This window comes from Coregonus lavaretus (genome assembly GCF_964263955.1).
Source record: "Coregonus lavaretus genome assembly, chromosome: 7".
Lineage (NCBI taxonomy): Eukaryota > Metazoa > Chordata > Actinopteri > Salmoniformes > Salmonidae > Coregonus > Coregonus lavaretus.
Genome location: NC_139994.1, coordinates 41,530,615 through 41,549,985, shown reverse-complemented (window position 1 = coordinate 41,549,985; position 19,371 = coordinate 41,530,615). Strand labels below are relative to the sequence as shown.

Below are 19,371 nucleotides of genomic sequence, written 5' to 3'. Positions count from 1 at the left end.
TCAGATAGAACTCTCCTCACACTGGGCTAATGGTGCTGGTAACTTAAACAACACAAACCCTGCTAGCTCCTCCTCCAGTCCCCCCAACCCCTCCCCTAGCCCCTCGTCCTCCTCATCCCCCTCTCCTCCTCCCTCTCCTCCCTCCGGCCTCCCCCTTTCCCTATCTCCCCCCCTCTTCTCGTCCGCCACAGTCTCCTGAACGTGAAGCTTTAGCCCCTCCGCCACGGTCGACGTCGCTGACATCACCGGCGTGTTTAATGGATCGGTGTTAGCGTAGCCCGCGTTGCCACGGTTACCGCCGTAGCCACTGCCGCCGCCGTAGTTGCCATGGTGACTGTTGCCGTTATTGTGGTGGTGTGTGAGGAGCAGCGTACCGTTCCCCATTCTCTTCTCCGTTAGCGGGAAACCCTCGGACAACAAACTGGCGCTGCTAGGAGATTGAGGCGTCGCCGAGGAGTCAAGCAAGTCCCGTCCCTTCTCCGAGGAGAGGGAATGGTCAGGGTGGCGCTGGCTAATCCCGCGGCGGCGGGACAGGACGTAAAGGAGGAAGCCTCCGAGGGTGACACCCAGGCTGGGGGAAAGAGGGGGAGAATGGGGGGAGAGAGGGGGGAGGGAGGAGAGGAAGAGGGAGAGAAAGGTTTATTAACATTTGGATGCGTGTGTGCATACGTACGTGCATGTGTACGTGTGTATCCACGCATTTGTCCATATGTGCATGTCTGTATGTGTTTTCATACGTGTGTGCGTGTGTTTATCCTACCTGAAGCAGAGGATGTAGACGACCAGTATGTGGCGCCCTCCGGCCAACGCCACAGCCCCCCCGGTGCTTGGGCCCTCCAGGGTGAGCTGGTAGGAGGCTCTACTACAGGGAGGACTCTCCTCTTTACCCCCTGAAGCACCCTCCTGGTGGGGGGAGAGAGGCGGGTAGGGGGGATAGAGGATTAGGGGGACAGAGGCAAGAGAAAGGGACAGGATGGAGAGAGAGAGATTTATTAAAGATACATTTTGGGAGCAGCAAAGAGTGCTTGCATATGTGTATGTGTGTGTGTGTGTGTGTGTTCAGCCTACCTGACACAGACAGGTGTATGTCCCCAGGCTCTCCGCTGTGACGGTGACTTCCAGGTCAGAGTGGTGCTGACGGGTGTGTCTTGAAGAAAAACATTGCAAGCATTGAGAGATATTATTATTGTTGTTGTTGTTATTATTATTGTTATTATTCATATTATTACTAAGCATCACCTGTGTGGTGGGTGTACCCAGGTACAGGGATGTGGTGACACCTGGACACAGGGGAGAAGGACACGGAGACCCACTGAGACAAGCAGTACCCTCTGGGCAGGGGAGCAACGACCTGGAGGTGGGGGGGGGGGGGGGGGGTAGTGGAGGGGAGAGGAGAGGGAGGGATAGAGGAAGGGGGGAGGAGGAGAGAGGGAGGGGGAGAGAGAGGGGAGGAGTGGGAGGCAAGGGGGAGGGGAAGAGAGAGGGGGAGGTGGGAGTAAAAAATATATATTACTGTGTTTTTTATGGATTTCAATTGCAGCTATAGCCTGGAAACTCTTTGCTGTAATGTACATGTATAGATGGTATTTCTCATTGATTAACAAGTAGTTAACTCACCTTCTCCACTTTCACACAGCCTCAGAGCATCCTCTACCTCCTCTCCCTGGATAGGACTGCAACACACACACACACACACACACAGTTAGTTCAGCCAGAAACCCAATGTGTGTGTGTGTGTGCGCATGTGTTTTTAACTATACTTGTGTCCCCACAAGAATAGTAAACAAATTTTTTTTTAGTGCATACAAGGTCAAATGCTATTTCTATGGGGTTTAGGGTTAAGGTTAGAATTATTGTTAGGATTAGGTTTAGGATTAGGAGCTAGTTTTAGGTATAGGGTTAAGGTTAGGTTTTGGGGTTAAGGTTAGGGTTAGGGTTAGGTTGAGGGAAAATAGGATTTTGAATGGGAATGAATTGTGTGTCCCCACAAGGTTAGTTATACAATACTGTGTGTGTGTGTGTATGTACAGTATGTATGAAGTCTGTGAATGTGTTTGTGTGTGTGTGTGAAAATACTTTTGTAATAGAGTGTGTGTATTACGCACCCTGTCATGCTGGGACTGCAAGCTCCCTCTTTGACCCTCCACACACACCCCAGGGGTCTCGCCCGGGCACACTCCTCACAGGAAGAGTATAGGCTGCACCCCTCCGCCCCCACACGGGCCAGGGACAGTTGGGTACCCACCAGAGCCTGGCCCTAGGGAGGGGAGAGATAACGGGAGGGGGTGGGGTAGAAAAAGAGAGCGAGAGAGAGAGAAGATGTAATAATGTCAATGTGTAGTAACACAAACATCAAAGTGTAACTATTATCACTCTGAAAGTGTAAGTACACTGCAATGGCAATGTCCTAATGTAACGACATTATTTGGGCCTAACAAAAGGTGTGTGTAACTGTTTTGGTGTGTACTTGTGTGTATGCCTGCGTGTGTGTGTGTACGAGTGTGTAAATTCTTCTGTGTTTGGCGCGTGCGGCATGTGTGTACATGTGTATTTGTGTGTAAATATTTCTGTGTCTCCGTGTGTATAATAATAATAATATGCCATTTAGCAGACGCTTTTATCCAAAGCGACTTACAGTCATGCGTGCATACATTTTTGTGTATGGGTGGTCCCGGGGATCGAACCCACTACCTTGGCGTTACAAGCGCCGTACTCTACCAGCTGAGCTACAGAGGACCACATGTCTCTCTCTGTGTGTGTGTGTGTGTGTGTGTGTGTGTGTGTGTGTGTGTGTGTGTGTGTGTGTGTGTGTGTGTGTGTGTGTGTGTGTGTGTGTGTGTGTGTGTGTGTGTGTGTGTGTGTGTGTGTGTGTGTGTGTGTGTGTGTGTGTGTGTGTGTGTGTGTGTGTGTGTGTGTGTGTGTGTGTGTGTGTGTGTGTGTGTGTGTGTGTGTGTGTGTGTGTGTGTGTTACCTTGTGCAGCAGTATGTTGTTGACAGGTTCCTGTGCAGTGAAGAGAGAGATCTCCTGTAGTAAGGTAGTGTTCTGTCCTACCACCGCTACTCTATGGAGCTCCCCACGGTCTGTAGGTTAGACATACATACACACACACACACACACACACACACACACACACACACACACACACACACACACACACACACACACAGAGAGAGAGCGACACACACTCACGTTAACAAGGTTTAAAGCACACTCTCATTTAAATGTATCTTTCTCACATTCATTCCTCCTTTAAGTCTTTGCCAGATCCCTCATTTCTCCTCCCAGAAGTCTTCCTTTCTCTCACTTTACCATCCCTCCTTCCAAGTTACCCCACCAACACTACTTTCTCCCCCTTAACCACCCCTCAGCCACCCCTCCACTCCTCCACCCTTGAATCCCCTTTCTCTCTGTCTCTCTCCTCACATCTCCCTCCACTATCCCTCCACCACCCTTCTATCCCTCCCCTCTTACCTGTGCCGAGGTGCAACACGGTGGCTGCGTTGCTCTGGTCGTCATCCGACCCTGTGGTCGTCCTGGTAACAGCTACTTTAGTGTATGTGATTCCCCTCCTCACCAGTAGGGGCGCTGCGATCACACTGTTCTCCATCAGAGGGTGGTCTCTCATAAACGTCAACACCTTGAGGCATAGATATATATACAGTGGGGAAAAAAAGTATTTAGTCAGCCACCAATTGTGCAAGTTCTCCCACTTAAAAAGATGAGAGAGGCCTGTAATTTTCATCATAGGTACACGTCAACTATGACAGACAAAATTAGGAAAAAATAATCCAGAAAATCACATTGTAGGATTTTTTATGAATTTATTTGCAAATTATGGTGGAACATAAGTATTTGGTCAATAACAAAAGTTTCTCAATACTTTGTTATATACCCTTTGTTGGCAATGACACAGGTCAAACGTTTTCTGTAAGTCTTCACAAGGTTTTCACACACTGTTGCTGGTATTTTGGCCCATTCCTCCATGCAGATCTCCTCTAGAGCAGTGATGTTTTGGGGCTGTCGCTGGGCAACACAGACTTTCAACTCCCTCCAAAGATTTTCTATGGGGTTGAGATCTGGAGACTGGCTAGGCCACTCCAGGACCTTGAAATGCTTCTTACGAAGCCACTCCTTCGTTGCCCGGGCGGTGTGTTTGGGATCATTGTCATGCTGAAAGACCCAGCCACGTTTCATCTTCAATGCCCTTGCTGATGGAAGGAGGTTTTCACTCAAAATCTCACGATACATGGCCCCATTCATTCTTTCCTTTACACGGATCAGTCGTCCTGGTCCCTTTGCAGAAAAACAGCCCCAAAGCATGATGTTTCCACCCCCATGCTTCACAGTAGGTATGGTGTTCTTTGGATGCAACTAAGCATTCTCTGTCCTCCAAACACAACGAGTTGAGTTTTTACCAAAAAGTTCTATTTTGGTTTCATCTGACCATATGACATTCTCCCAATCCTCTTCTGGATCATCCAAATGCACTCTAGCAAACTTCAGACGGGCCTGGACATGTACTCTCCTAAGCAGGGGGACACGTCTGGCACTGCAGGATTTGAGTCCCTGGCGGCGTAGTGTGTTACTGATGGATAGGCTTTGATACTTTGGTCCCAGCTCTCTGCAGGTCATTCACTAGGTCCCCCGTGTGGTTCTGGGATTTTTGCTCACCGTTCTTGTGATCATTTTGACCCCACGGGGTGAGATCTTGCGTGGAGCCCCAGATCGAGGGAGATTATCAGTAGTCTTGTATGTCTTCCATTTCCTAATAATTGCTCCCACAGTTGATTTCTTCAAACCAAGCTGCTTACCTATTGCAGATTCAGTCTTCCCAGCCTGGTGCAGGTCTACAATTTTGTTTCTGGTGTCCTTTGACAGCTCTTTGGTCTTGGCCATAGTGGAGTTTGGAGTGTGACTGTTTGAGGTTGTGGACAGGTGTCTTTTATACTGATAACAAGTTCAAACAGGTGCCATTAATACAGGTAACGAGTGGAGGACAGAGGAGCCTCTTAAAGAAGAAGTTACAGGTCTGTGAGAGCCAGAAATCTTGCTTGTTTGTAGGTGACCAAATACTTATTTTCCACCATAATTTGCAAATAAATTCATTAAAAATCCTACAATGTGATTTTCTGGATTTTTTTTTCTCAATTTGTCTGTCATAGTTGACGTGTACCTATGATGAAAATTACAGGCCTCTCTCATCTTTTTAAGTGGGAGAACTTGCACAATTTGTGGCTGACTAAATACTTTTTTTCCCCACTGTATATATACACACTACCGGTCAAAAGTTTTAGAACACCTACTCATTCAAGGGTTTTTCTTTATTTTTACTATTTTCTACATTGTAGAATAAATAGTGAAGACATCAAAACTATGAATTAACACATATGGAATTATGTCGTAACCAAACAAGTGTTAAACAAATCAAAATATGTTTTATATTAGAGATTCTTCAAATAGCCACCCTTTGCCTTGATGACAGCTTTGCACACTCTTGGCATTCTCTCTGTTGTTGTTGCCCTACTCTGGCTCCAGATGTAAGGATGTTTTATGTATATCATCTATCTAATGTATATCTTATGTACAGTGAGGGAAAAAAGTATTTGATCCCCTGCTGATTTTGTACGTTTGCCAACTGACAAAGAAATGATCAGTCTATAATTTTAATGGTAGATTTATTTGAACAGTGAGAGACATAATAACAACACAAAAATCCAGAAAAACGCATGTCAAAAATGTTATAAATTGATTAGCATTTTAATGAGGTAAATAAGTATTTGACCTCCTCTAAATCCGAAAGATTTCTGGCTCCCAGGTGTCTTTTATACAGGTAACGAGCTGAGATTAGGAGCACACTCTTAAAGGGAGTGCTCCTAATCTCAGCTTGTTACCTGTATAAAAGACACCTGTCCACAGAAGCAATCAATCAATCAGATTCCAAACTCTCCACCATGGCCAAGACCAAAGAGCTCTCCAAGGATGTCAGGGACAAAATTGTAGACCTACACAAGGCTGGAATGGGCTACAAGACCATCGCCAAGCAGCTTGGTGAGAAGGTGACAACAGTTGGTGCGATTATTCGCAAATTGAAGAAACACAAAATAACTGTCAATCTCCCTCGGCCTGGGGCTCCATGCAAGATCTCACCTCGTGGAGTTGCAATGATCATGAGAACGGTGAGGAATCAGCCCAGAACTACATGGCAGGATCTTGTCAATGATCTCAAGGCAGCTGGGACCATAGTCACCAAGAAAACAATTGGTAACACACTACGCCGTGAAGGACTGAAATCCTGCAGCCCCCCCTGCTCAAGAAAGCACATATACAGGGCCGTCTGAAGTTTGCCAATGAACATCTGAATGATTCAGAGGAGAACTGGGTGAAAGTGTTGTGGTCAGATGAGACCAAAATCGAGCTCTTTGGCATCAACTCAACTCGACGTGTTTGGAGGAGGAGGAACTTCACTGCATCAAAGGGACGATGGACGGGGCCATGTACCGTCAAATCTTGGGTGAGAACCTCCTTCCCTCAGCCAGGGCATTGAAAATGGGTCGTGGATGGGTATTCCAGCATGACAATGACCCAAAACACATGGCCAAGGCAACAAAAGAGTGGCTCAAGAAGAAGCACATTAAGGTCCTGGAGTGGCCTAGCCAGTCTCCAGACCTTAATCCCATAGAAAATCTGTGGAGGGAGCTGAAGGTTCGAGTTGCCAAACGTCAGCCTCGAAACCTTAATGACTTGGAGAAGATCCACCAAGTACTAAGTCATGTTTTGCAGAGGGGTCAAATACTTATTTCCCTCACTAAAATGCAAATCAATTTATAACATTTTTGACATGCGTTTTTCTGGATTCTTTTGTTGTTATTCTGTCTCTCACTGTTCAAATAAACCTACCATTAAAATTATAGACTGATCATGTCTTTGTCAGTGGCCAAACGTACAAAATCAGCAGGTGATCAAATACTTTTTTCCCCTCACTGTGTGTGTATATATATATATATATATATATATATATATATTACAATACATGATTATATATTATATTTTATTCATGTAAATGAATATCGAAAACATGTTTAAGATGGAAACACTAGTGTAATGCATCACATGATTGTTTGTTCAATGTGTCAATGTGTTTGTACTTGTCCCTATTCAAATAAACAAAATAATAATTATAATATATTATATTATGTTATTATACATGATATATTATATAATATATTACCTTGTCAGGCAGTTTGAGAGAAGATTCGAAGCCCTTCGCTCTCAGAGCACTGTTTAGACACTGGTGGATGAGAAAACAAACAATAATTTAATTAGTCAGTGTGTGTGTGTGGCTGCTTGAGAGACGATGACTCCAATTTTTTTATACAGTTTTTATCAATTCAACTCAATGTATTTTTTTTTATTTCATTTAATTTCAATTCAATTTAATAGATCTGTATTGTTCCTGAATGGCAATTATTGTGCAGCAAAAATGAGATATACATACATCAAAACAATGATTTCACTTATTGACCTACTTTATTGTACTATTTAACTAGGCAGGTAACTGATTGGTCTAGGTGTAGTTACAGGTTCTAGGTGTTATGTTATAGACCAGGGGTATTCAAATTTTACCTTACAAGGTCCCGACTACTGCTTTTTCTCTGTTCTACACGATAATGAATTGCACCCACCTGGTGTCCCAGGTCTAAATTAGTCCATGATTAGAAGGGAAGAATGAACAAAAGCAGTGGAACTGGCTTTGAGGTCCAGATTAAAATGTAAGGGTTCTAGACTGTCTGCCCTGGTCTAGTGTAGGTACTAGTTCTAGGTGTAGGTATGGGTTCTAGATGTCATGTTGTAGACCTTACCCCTACCTGTTCTGGGTGTAGGTACAGGTTCTACCTGTAGTTTCAGGTTTTAGGTGTCGTTATGTTCTATGCTGTACCTGGTCCTGGTCTAGGTGTTGCTACTGGTTCTAGGTGCTATGTTCTAGATTATGCTGGTTCTAGGTTATGTTATAGACTGTGCAGGTTCTAGGTTTTGTGTTCTAGACATTACCTGTCCTGGTCTGGGTGTAGGTACGGGTTCTGGGTTGATCCAATTCTCACAGGTCTTCTTCAGTTCTTTGAAAGGTCCGTCCATCACTTTGCTGATGTCAGCCAGACTGTACACACAAACCGCTGACAACTCCTCATGCTCCCTACACACACACACACACACACACACTTACTCATTCCAGGGTTTTTCTTTATTTTAAACTATTTTCTACATTGTAGAATAATAGTGATGACATCAAAACTATGAAATAACACATGTGGAATCATGTAGTAACCAAAAAAGTTAACTTAAAATAGCCACTGTTTGGCTTAATGACAGCTTTGCACACTCTTGGCATTCTCTCAACCAGCTTCATGAGGTAGTCACCTGGAATGCATTTCAATTATCAGGTGTGCCTTCTTAAAAGTTAATTTGTGGAATTTCTTTCCTTCTAAATGCGTTTGAGCCAATCAGTGTTGTGACAAGGTAGTGGGGGTATACAGAAGATAGCCCTATTTGGCAAGAACAGCTCAAATAAGCAAAGAGAAGTCAATCAATACGGAAAATGTCAAGAACTTCTAAAGTTTCTTCAAGTGCAGTTGCAAAAACCATCAAGCACTATGATGAAACTGGCTCTCAGGAGCACCGCCACAGGAATGGAAGACCCAGAGTTACCTCTAATGCAGAGGATAAGTTCATTAGAGTTACCAACCTCAGAAATGGCAGCGCAAATAAATGCTTCACAGAGTTCAAGTCACAGACACATCTCAACATCAACTGTTCAGAAGGGACTGTGTGAATCAGGCCTTCATGGTCTAATTGCTGCAAAGAAACCAATACTACAGGACGCCAATATGACCTGCTTGGGCCAAGAAACACGAGCGATGGACATTAGACAAGTGGAAATTTGTCCTTTGGTCTGGAGTCCAAATTGGAGATTTTTGGTTCCAACCGCCGTGTCTTTATGAGAGGCCGTGTGTGTGAACGGATGATCTCTGCATGTGTAGTTCTCACCGTAAAGCATGGAGGAGGAGGTGTTATGGTGTGGGGGTGCTTTGCTGGTGACACGGTCTGTGATTTATTTAGAATTCAAAGCACACTTTACCAGCATGGCTACCACAGCATTCTGCAGCGATACACCATCCGATCTGGTTTGGGCTTAGTGGGAATATCGTTTGTTTTTCAACAAGACACTGACCCAACACACCTCCAGGCTGTGTAAGGGCTATTTTACCAAGAAGGAGAGTGATGGAGTGCTGCATCAGATGACCTGGCCTCCACAATCCCCCGACCTCAACCCAATTGAGATGGTTTGGGATGAGTCGGAGGGCAGAGTGAATGAAAAGCAGCCAACAAGTGCTCAGCATATGTGAGAACTCCTTTAAGACTGTTGGAAAAGCTTTCCAGGTGACACTGGTTGAGAGAATGCCAAGAGTGTGCAAAGCTGTCATCAAGGCAAAGGGTGGCTATTTGAAGAATCTCAAATATAAAATATATTTTGATTTGTTTAAGACTTTTTTGGTTACTACATGATTCCATATGTGTTATTTCATAGTTTTGATGTCTATACTACTATTCTACAATGTAAAAAATAGTAAAAATAAAGAAAAACCCTTGAATGAGTAGGTGTGTCCAAACTTTTGACTGGTACTGTATATACACAGAAGAGAGAAAAATAGAGCAAAAGAGAGAGTGAAAGAAAGAAAGAGAGAAGGATTTGATTTTGGTAAAAAAAAAAAGAGGTGTGTAAACAAGAGCAGTACACAAGTACTCCATCCCTACCTCCTTCTCCATCCCTTCATACTTACCACTGAGAAGTAAAGAGCCCATAAAAGTGCGTAGAGCTTGGATCGCCAGATGTGTGTTGGGTTGTGTAGACATCTGTCAGTATGTTGTAGCGTTGTCCGCTGGCTCTGTTCTCACACACCAACTGAGCCTTGACGAAGGTGGTCCAACGTCTCTGCAATGTCTTCATACCACCTACATCAGACTAGAGAGAGGGGGGGGTGGGGAAGCAGTGGGATCGACAAATGAAGAAAGAGTATTAAGAACGCATGCAAGCTCAAACACACACACAACCAACCGCCTCACACCCCCCCCCCCTTCCTCCACCACCACCCCCACTCCATGCCCCACACTCACCTTGCAAACGCGTGCGACCCTGGGAACTTTGACCTTAGTGTAGAGGTCATACTCCTTGGCGACCTCGGTAAAGAAGAAATAGATCTTGTTGTCGTCTCCTGTTGGGTTGGTGTCTTCATCCTGCTGTATGAATGCTGAGGACACAAACTCTGGGTCTGCAGAGAGAGAGAGAAACACACACACAGGTATGAACAAAGTGAGAGAGAGCGAGAGAGAGAGAGAGAGAGAGAGAGAGAGAGAGAGAGAGAGAGAGCGAGAGAGAGAGAGCGAGAGAGCGCGAAAGAGACGTATGAAACAAGTGTGTGGGAGTGTGTGAAGCACTGTGTGTGTGTGTGTGTGTGTGTGTGTGTGTCTGTGTGTCTGTGCGTGTGCATGTGCATTTGCTGGTGGTCTCTGTGTGCTGCTGGTCTGTGTGTGTGCGTGTGCATCTATGCATTGCACCTGTGTGTTGTGTCTGCACACTCTGTGTGTTTGTGTGTGTGTGTGCGCGCGTGCGTGCGTGTGTCTGCGCCTGTGTGTATCCTCTCACCACTGAGCCAGTTAATAGATCTCTCGGTGCGGATCCGTTCCTGCTCCTGACCGGTGGCCCGGGAGATATCGAACAGCGTTCCCAGAAAGTTACTGGTGGCGGCAGTGTACAGGATACCATCTAGAGAGCAGGAGGGATAGAGAGAGAGAAAGAGAGAGAAGGGGAGGGGGAGAAGGGGAGGGGGAGAAGGGGAGGGAGGGAGAGAGGGAAGGAGAGAGCGAGAGAGAGAGGGTACATATATTTATATTCCGGACTCTGGTCCGGAAGTTAATTTCCTGCAATTCTATCCATTTTGCCATGAGGTTTTTAATGCTGTGTTCTAATATTACTACTTCTGTACATTGCATTTTGGTTGAACTGTTTATACACAGCATATTTATTTATATACTGGATTATTGACATAGCTCACCCTAATATATCTACTGCTGTACATATAATTCTTAGTATATCTTGTGTAAATTCATCCGGTGTATATACGTATAGACTGCATTTGGATTACTGTTACAGTGCTATTGGGGTTGTTAATTGGATTCGTTCCAACATTTCTTGATTTCTTGTTTTTTTCCTATACATTTTTGATTATTTGTGTACTTTATACTGTTTCACATTTGTCTGTGTCGTGTATTGAGATTATGACGTTGTTAAATGTTTTTTAAGTGGAACTGAAAGAATGTTGATTTTAGTATCAAGAGGGAATGTTTTAGTGTAACGTCACATACAACAGACAGGAAGTGTGTTGTAGACAGGGGAGACTGGTGATTGGCCAGAAGAGGGAGCATCTTTTTGCATTGTTTATAAGTAGGGGGAAAACCGAAGGAGAAGGCAGAACGGCCATTGCAATCTGGGACGCCGTTCTCCAGACACCGCGGGTCTGTAACTTATGCTGTAACCTTGTGATATTAATAAAAGCCTCTAATCATTGTGCAGCATAAGCGGACTCTTTGTTGACAGCAATAATTGCCACCATTCACCCGATACGACATCTGCATTGTTAGGAGCTAGTAACATGAACATTTCACTGCACCTGCTATAACATCTGCTAAACTGTGTACGCGACCAATATAATTTGATTTGAGAGTGTGTGAGAGAGGGTTATTTGTAGGCATATCTGCGTGTGTATTAGTATGTGTAAAGTAAGTAAGCTTTGTCTGAGCCAGAACGGCTCCTGCCCTATGGGCCAATCTCCTGTTTTTGTAGCGTGAGGCAGCTTGATGTCCCTGGATAAGACGCTAACCTCAGGGTGGCCACTGTGTTTGTTAGCTAGTGTGTGTAAAATCAATGTGTATATTACCTGTGTGTGTGTGTGTGTGTGTGTGTGTGTGTGTGTGTGTGTTATTACCTGCCATGACAGCTGTATAGTGCTGGCTGGGCTCAAAGGGACATTTCCCTTTCCCTGTCTCCATCCTCACCCTTCCATCCTCCCATCGCTCCAGAGAGAATGAAGACATGTTCTGAAAGAGAGAAAAGAGAGGGATGAGAAAAGAGAGAAAAAAACAAAGAGATGAGGTTATCATTCTAAGAGGCCAGCAAGAGAAGGAAGAAGAAAGAATGAACAAAATAATGAAAGAAAAAAATGAAAGAAAGATAAATCCTTCTTGCTTTCTCTCTCTTCTGTGTGTGCAAGTGTGCGTGCGTGTGCGTGTGTGTGCGCGTGCGTGCATTTATCTGTCTCTAACATGGAGTCTGCTTGTATGTGTTTTTGTACGAACGTATCTGTGTGTACCTGTCAATCCAATGTGTGTCAAACGGAGTGTGTGTGTGTGCGCGCCATCACTAGCACATTAGAGGCTGCTGCTGCCTATTGAAATCACTGGCCACTTTAAGAAATGGAACACTAGTCACTTTAATAATGTTTACATATCTTGCATTACTCATCTCATATGTATATACTGTATTCTATAATATTCTACTGTATCTTAATCCATGCCGCTCTGTCATTGCTCGTCCATATATGTATATATTCTTAAATTCCATTCCTTACTTAGATTTGTGTGTATTGGGTATATGTTGTGAAATAGTTAGATATTACTTGTTAGATATTACTGCACTGTCGGAGCTAGAAGCACAAGTATTTCGCTACACCCGCAATAACATCTGCTAAACATGTGTATGTGACAAATTACATTTGATTTGATTTGTGTTTGTGTTTGTGTGTGTGTTTTTCTGCCTGTCACTTTGGTGTGTGAACGAGTGTGAACGAGTGTCGGAGCATGTCAGAAGGGTTCGATTGCAGCTCATTGCACACACACACACTCACCAGGAAGGCACACTGCGGGTCGAAAGCATAGGTGCCACAGGCGTAGATCTGCCCGTCTCCCAGAAACTCCAGCAGGCGGATGTAGTTATTACAGTCACCCTATAGGGTGAGACAGAGGACAGGGGGATGAGTGAAATTACAATCATATTTCACCACAGAATTTTAATTAGTTCTAATGTATTGTACTTTAATACTGTAGTTAAAGGGGCAATCTACAGTTCAAACAATAACAAAGTGGGCACACCGACAATGTTTGATCTCATGGATGGCCAGTCCTTGCATCCATAGCTCCGTCTATGAATTTGAGAGTGGATACATTTCTCCAGCCCCATCCCTCAGCTGTTTTACACAGTCAAATGTAACAAATAATATAGTAAGTGCATTAATCTTAAGACAGCTAGGTAAGACAACCACATATCACAGTCAAATATACAGGATACGAACATTCCATTCCAGATAAACAATGGATATATAGCATTTGGCCCCTAAAACCTATGAATTAAAACATCAGTAATATATTACACAGATGAAGGTACCCATAAGCAATCATTTCTGATGGAAAAACACAAATGTGAAAATTAGTGGATATAGCGTTTTGGACATGAACTCTTCACTTTGTTATTTTTTAATCTGCAGATTGCCCCTATAAAAGAGGCAGAATAGATGCAGTAAAGAGGTGAATGGAACGCAGACTGTGGGGGGTAGAAGAAGGGTGTCGGATTGGCGCACATTCAACAACTCTGATCTAACAAAGTGGATATTCGTCAAATACGTCATGATTGATGTATTGTAACAGGCCCACAATTTGGTTAATAAAGTCTGATTTGGATATATTTGGCTGTTTTCGCTGCATAACATTTAGAAGTTGTTCTTTTTCAGGTTTAGAAGAAGTGACTGCTACTGTAAATGCTAACTCCCGTTCGTATAAGCTGGTAGCATAGCTAGCATACAGAAATCGGTGGTGGTAGTCAAAGTAGTTTTTAACTGCAATGCAGTTGATTGGTGACCATGACATGAACATGTATTGGGGTTGACATCCATACAAGCATTATACTCAGATTTTTACCTCAACATAGTGTGAAATACACATATATAAACAGTAGCCTAAAGGTAGGCCCATTTTGCTGGGAGGAAATGAGCATCTTTCCCCACGCATTTCCATGGCATTTCCATTGTTTGGGTCGAGTTCCATTGACATCTTTACCGCATCTATACTCCAAGTTGATATTCACGTAATAATAAGGAATTCCTCTCGACCAAGCCCACAAATTGGGGAAACAAACATTACTTCCTATTGACCCCCATTGTAAAAGAGCCAAGTTCGTTGTAGATGTTTTGTTTATTCAGAAATAACAAAAGCTTCTGTGTTGTTCCATATACATGTAACAAGGTAAAAAAAAATCCCGACCTATGGTTCGCAATGCTCCCACGTAGGGAAATAGAGCCTGCGAGAAGAGCCCTGTGGCTTCAGGCTATTCGGCGTGGAAGAGTGGGAAATGTGGGGACCCGGTGTTCAAGTAGGCTACACATAGTTATGTGTGTGGAAAACATTTAATCACAGGTAAGACATTTAACTTGTTTAGTATAGTCCGTTTGTAATTCCACTCACTACTTGTAGCTGTATAGTCTGTTTGTGTTGTTGGTCTTGGCTAGCTTAATGTTCCGGTCGGCAGCTAGCTAGCACTCACTCACGTGGCTGCTAGCACCGTCATGAAAAGGGGCATGAGGAAAGCCCTACAATATTATGTTTTTCTATGTAATGAGAATACTCGTGAGCAGGCAGTGTTGAAAAGTAATCCTTAGACATGTTGTTCTTTTCTTAAATGAAGTTTTGTAATTGACTAAAACAAGCTCACAACAAGAACATTACATTTGAAACCAGTCAAGTATTTGTTCTGAGCCATTGAGGTAACCTAGGGAACCACAGGTTGTTTTCCCCACAGGCGGGAAGGGGCCGCGACATTCTATCTTATACCGACTGGGACTATACTGAGAACACTTGAACACTAGAACCACTGATGGTTCCGATAAGAAACCAGAGGGCCCCCATTGGTGAAAGTCATAAGACCTCCTCCACCCCACCCCCCCTCACTCTGCTACAGAAAGACCACCAACTGATCAACCCAACCTTAGCCCACCCCTCAACCCCTTTACCATGACATAAAACCCTTTTTCAATAGTGTGTGTCAAACCCCTCCAACCTCAACCCCCCTCTTATTCTCCACCATGACATAGATATGCACTTGCAATCCTAGTGAATATAGGAGAAGGGAACTAGGTATGCGTCCCAAATGCCACCCTATTCCCTATTTAATGCACTACTTTTGACCAGAACCCTGGTCAAAAGTAGTGCACTATACAGGGAATAGGGTGGCATTTGGGATGTAGACTGGAGGTGGAGGAGAGGGGGGGTTGAAGTTGGCAGGGTTGGTGGTAGTTCTGAACAGCCAATGTGAACGCACACACACACACGTATGCGCACACACACACAATTATTTGAATTCCATTTCATTCAGTTTTTTATGTGAGTTCAATGCACACATTGCACAGAGATAAATCAGATCCAGACTGAACTGTGCAATGTAGTAGGGAGTTGTAGTTTCCAACAGGCCAATATTCTACATAGTTAGCGCATAAAACTTGGCAATTAACTACAATGACCATAATCCACTTGTCCAGTCTGTGTTTCTTTTACACCTGCTACGGAACACACAGAAAAATGCAAGACCGTGAGGGGATATAGAGAGCAGCTGTTGCTCCGTAAGGTATCCCTACCTGAAAATATGTGACCTAAGTGATTGATAGTTGGTATTCTGCAGTCATAAAATTGTGATTTTGTCAGACAGCATCTCTATAGAGATGAGGTGATGACTTGGAATGAAATAAAAAAGTCAGCAAATAAAATGAATATAATATACACAACAACTAAAATATTTTATTAAAGTAAAATAATGTGAATAAATGATGGTTAATAAGTGATAAGCAGTAATGGGCAGTGCCTCGCAAATTTACCAAAGTAGCCTAATGTTCGCCTCTTCCTCTCTGGTTTTATTTAAATTACACAACTTTCCCCAGGCCTTTATAGCCTATCATCTAGCCTATCAATAATATGTTTTGTGATAATTGCACTGTGATAAAAATGTTGAGGGGTAAAACAAATTCTCACCTCTGTCTTTCCTTTAGCCACACAGGACCTCTTCTTCTCCTCAGGAACATCCCACACGATCTAGAGAGAGAGAGAGAGAAGGAGAGAGAGAGAGAGAAGGAGAGAGAGAGAAGGAGAGAGAGAGAAGGAGAGAAGGAGAGAGAAAGAGAAGGAGAGAGAGAGAAGGAGGGAGAGAGAGAGAGAGAGAGAGAGAGGAGAGAGAGCGAGAGAGAGAGGAGAGAGAGATAGGAGAGAGAGAGAGAAAGAATAGAGACAGAGAGATAGAAGGAGAGAGAGAGAGAATGAGGAGGAGGAGAGAGAAACAAGCACAGATGAGAAGACACATTTCAAGGTATTTCAGTTTCTCACACACACACACACACACACACACACACACACACACACACACACACACACACACACACACACACACACACACACACACACACACACACACACACACAAACAAACAAACACTCCCTCCCTCACCGTGCGTGGTTGCTTTGCCAGGTTGTTTGTATCCACAGCCAGTATGGCGTCTCTCGCACCCAGGAAAAGAACCCCAGATGAACGGTCCAATAGAAAGGTGCTAAAGTTGGCCACGCCCCTGAACTGCTGCGGCCCCAACATGGCGTCCAAATCTGAAAGACGAGAAAGACAGAAGGGTCAATGAGGCAGATAGGAAACTGTAGATCCTACAGGATCCAAAATTAAATCTGTGTTCACACACGCACGCACACACACAATACATGTCGAGAGTTCTGTGGGGTCGAACATCTGAAAATCTCTCTCACTCTATTTTCTCATTCACCAAAAAATGTATCCTCTCTCACTCCCTCTACTGTTCAGCCATACAGTGTACTTTATCTAATGGCTGTGTCAGAGAACTGTTGGCACTCTTACATTTACTTAATCTTTATTTTAACAGAGAAGACAAATTGAGACCTAGGTCTCTTTTACAAATACACACACACACACACACACACACACACACACACAGTTTTGCTCAGCTAACCTTGTGGGGACATACAATTCAGTCCCATTCAAAATCCTATTTTCCCTAACCCCTAACCCTAACCTTAACCCTAACCCAAAAACCTTAACCCTAACGCTAAACCTAACCTTAGCTCCTAACCCTATCTCCTAACACTAACCCTAAACCTAATTCTAACCCCAACACTAATTCTAACCTTAATCCTAAACCCCCTAGAAATAGCATTTGACCTTGTGGGGACCAACAAAATGTCCCCAGTTGGTCAAATTTCTATTGGTTTACTATTCTTGTGGGGAATTCTGGTCCCCACAAGTATAGTTAAACACGTCCACACACACACACTCCCTGTGCGTGTGTTTGACGTCATCCAAAGATGGGGAAATATTATCAGAACATTCCTGTAAATGCCATATTGTGTAGACAAGATTTTTCTACTCAGGGTCTGTCTATTTTCTCTCTTTCTCTTTCTCTCACACAACCACATACACAACGTCAGAATCTGAAGTCAAATTGGTAAAACTGTGAGATCTTCTTGCTATACACCCCGTCTTACCTGTCCTCTTTTCCTCCACTCCCTCTTTCCCTCCTCTTCCACACTTCGCTTCCTTCCTTCCCTCGCTCTTCTCTTTTTTCCCTCATCCACCCGTCATCTGTCCATCTATTCCCCCATAGCACTGCTGCCAGATGACAAACATCCTCCTTTCTAACACTCGTTTATCACCTCTGTCCATCTGAATGACTGACACACTGATGCACACACACACGCATGCACGTACGCATGCACGCAAGCACGCATCGCACAAACACACACAGGCGTGACTGGTTCTGACATGGGCCAAGGGCAAGGACAAAGTTCCAGAGAAATGTCCTTGTGTCCTGTCCCTCTAGGTTACCCCCCCCCCCCCCACACACACACACCCCACACAACACACACACCCGCTGTGATGCCAGTTCGTAGAGCTATGCCATCTGCCCCCTCCCACGCACACACACGCTCACTCACGCATACACACACCAAACTCTCCCCATGACTGACCACGTAAGGGCACACAAGAACGAGGAGGAACTGAAAGAGATAGAAAGAGAGAGAAAGAAGAGAAACTGAGAGAAACTGAAAAACATAGAGAAACAGAGACAGGTGTGTAGTTAAGTAGTACTGCTCCTGTAAAGGGGTTTCTACTCTTCCTCTTCTTCGTTTTGTCAATTGCGCCAAAAAGTCAAAACAATAACTCTAAGATGTTGTCACGGTTTCGGCCGAGGCTGCTCCTCCTCCTTGTTCGGGCAGGCTTCGGCGGTCGTCGTCCCCGGAGTACTAGCTACCACCGTTCGATGTTTCATGTTTGTTTGGTTTTGTCTGTTTGTACACCTGTCCCTTGTTAGTGTTTGATTTTGTTTCCTATTTAGTTATCGTGTGTTGGGTCAGGTGTTATGTGTGATTGTTATGTCAGCTGTTAGCTGTTGGTGGGTTTTCCTCTCATGTTGTTTGTTTTTTGAGAGTCCGCACTGCGTGCGCGTTTCTACTATTTTACGCACTGTTGTGTGTGTGCGTAATTGTTCATGCCTCCCGGTTGGGTTGGCCAGTTACCTGTTTGCAGTTATATTTTTGGATCACTAAAGTCTGTTGACGAACGCCCTTGTTCCTGCGCTTGATTTCTCGCACCAAATCCACACTCAGCATTCTTGACAGATGTCATGGCATTAATAATCATTCCCTTCACTTTCTTTTAAAAATGGCTGTGTCCCAAATGGTACCCTATTCCCTCTACAGTCCACTACTTTTGACCAGAGCCCTAAAAGGTCTAGGGCACTAGATAAGGAAGAGGGTGGCATTTGGGACGCATCGTTGGCCTACTTTGTCTTTCGTTTAGGGTCGTCACTTTCTATCTATTCTCCTTAAAACTCATAGGCTCTGACCAAGGCTGTCCTATCTCTATGAGATAGAGAAGTATCATGACACTATCTTCAAATCTCTTTCTTTCTTTTTTTTTGTCTCTACATCCATCCATCGTTACCTAGTCTTCCAGTCAGGTTGACTTGAGAGTATATTCAAATCACATTTTATTTGTCACATGAGCCGAATACAACAGGGGCAGTTTTAAGAAAATATTTAGTAAATAAACTAAACTTAAAAATAAATAAAAGTAACACAATAAAATAACAATAATGAGACTATATACACAGGGGGTTGTCAATGCAAATAGTCTGGGTGGCCTCTTGATTAATTGTTCAGCAGTCTTATGGCTTGGGGGTAGAAGCTGTTAAGGAGCCTTTTGGA

The 19,371-nt window shown here is 43.9% G+C and overlaps 1 protein-coding gene across 1 annotated transcript in view; it reads right to left on the bottom strand.

Moving 5' to 3' along the window:
- sema4f (sema domain, immunoglobulin domain (Ig), transmembrane domain (TM) and short cytoplasmic domain, (semaphorin) 4F) overlaps nt 1-19,371 on the bottom strand; it is a gene marked incomplete at its 3' end in the record, with an annotated part of 82,619 nt that continues 63,248 nt past the window's right edge. The window contains exons 2-18 of the mRNA XM_084165332.1: nt 16,592-16,743; nt 16,124-16,183; nt 12,958-13,056; nt 12,040-12,151; nt 10,701-10,820; nt 10,172-10,326; nt 9,838-10,019; nt 8,051-8,192; nt 7,230-7,289; nt 3,473-3,638; nt 2,972-3,081; nt 2,106-2,257; nt 1,618-1,673; nt 1,240-1,351; nt 1,069-1,147; nt 761-903; nt 1-571 (exon numbers count right to left, since the gene is read on the bottom strand). Coding sequence (XP_084021458.1) covers nt 1-571; nt 761-903; nt 1,069-1,147; nt 1,240-1,351; nt 1,618-1,673; nt 2,106-2,257; nt 2,972-3,081; nt 3,473-3,638; nt 7,230-7,289; nt 8,051-8,192; nt 9,838-10,019; nt 10,172-10,326; nt 10,701-10,820; nt 12,040-12,151; nt 12,958-13,056; nt 16,124-16,183; nt 16,592-16,743 — 2,471 coding nt within the window. The remainder of the gene's footprint in view (nt 572-760; nt 904-1,068; nt 1,148-1,239; nt 1,352-1,617; nt 1,674-2,105; nt 2,258-2,971; nt 3,082-3,472; nt 3,639-7,229; nt 7,290-8,050; nt 8,193-9,837; nt 10,020-10,171; nt 10,327-10,700; nt 10,821-12,039; nt 12,152-12,957; nt 13,057-16,123; nt 16,184-16,591; nt 16,744-19,371) is intronic.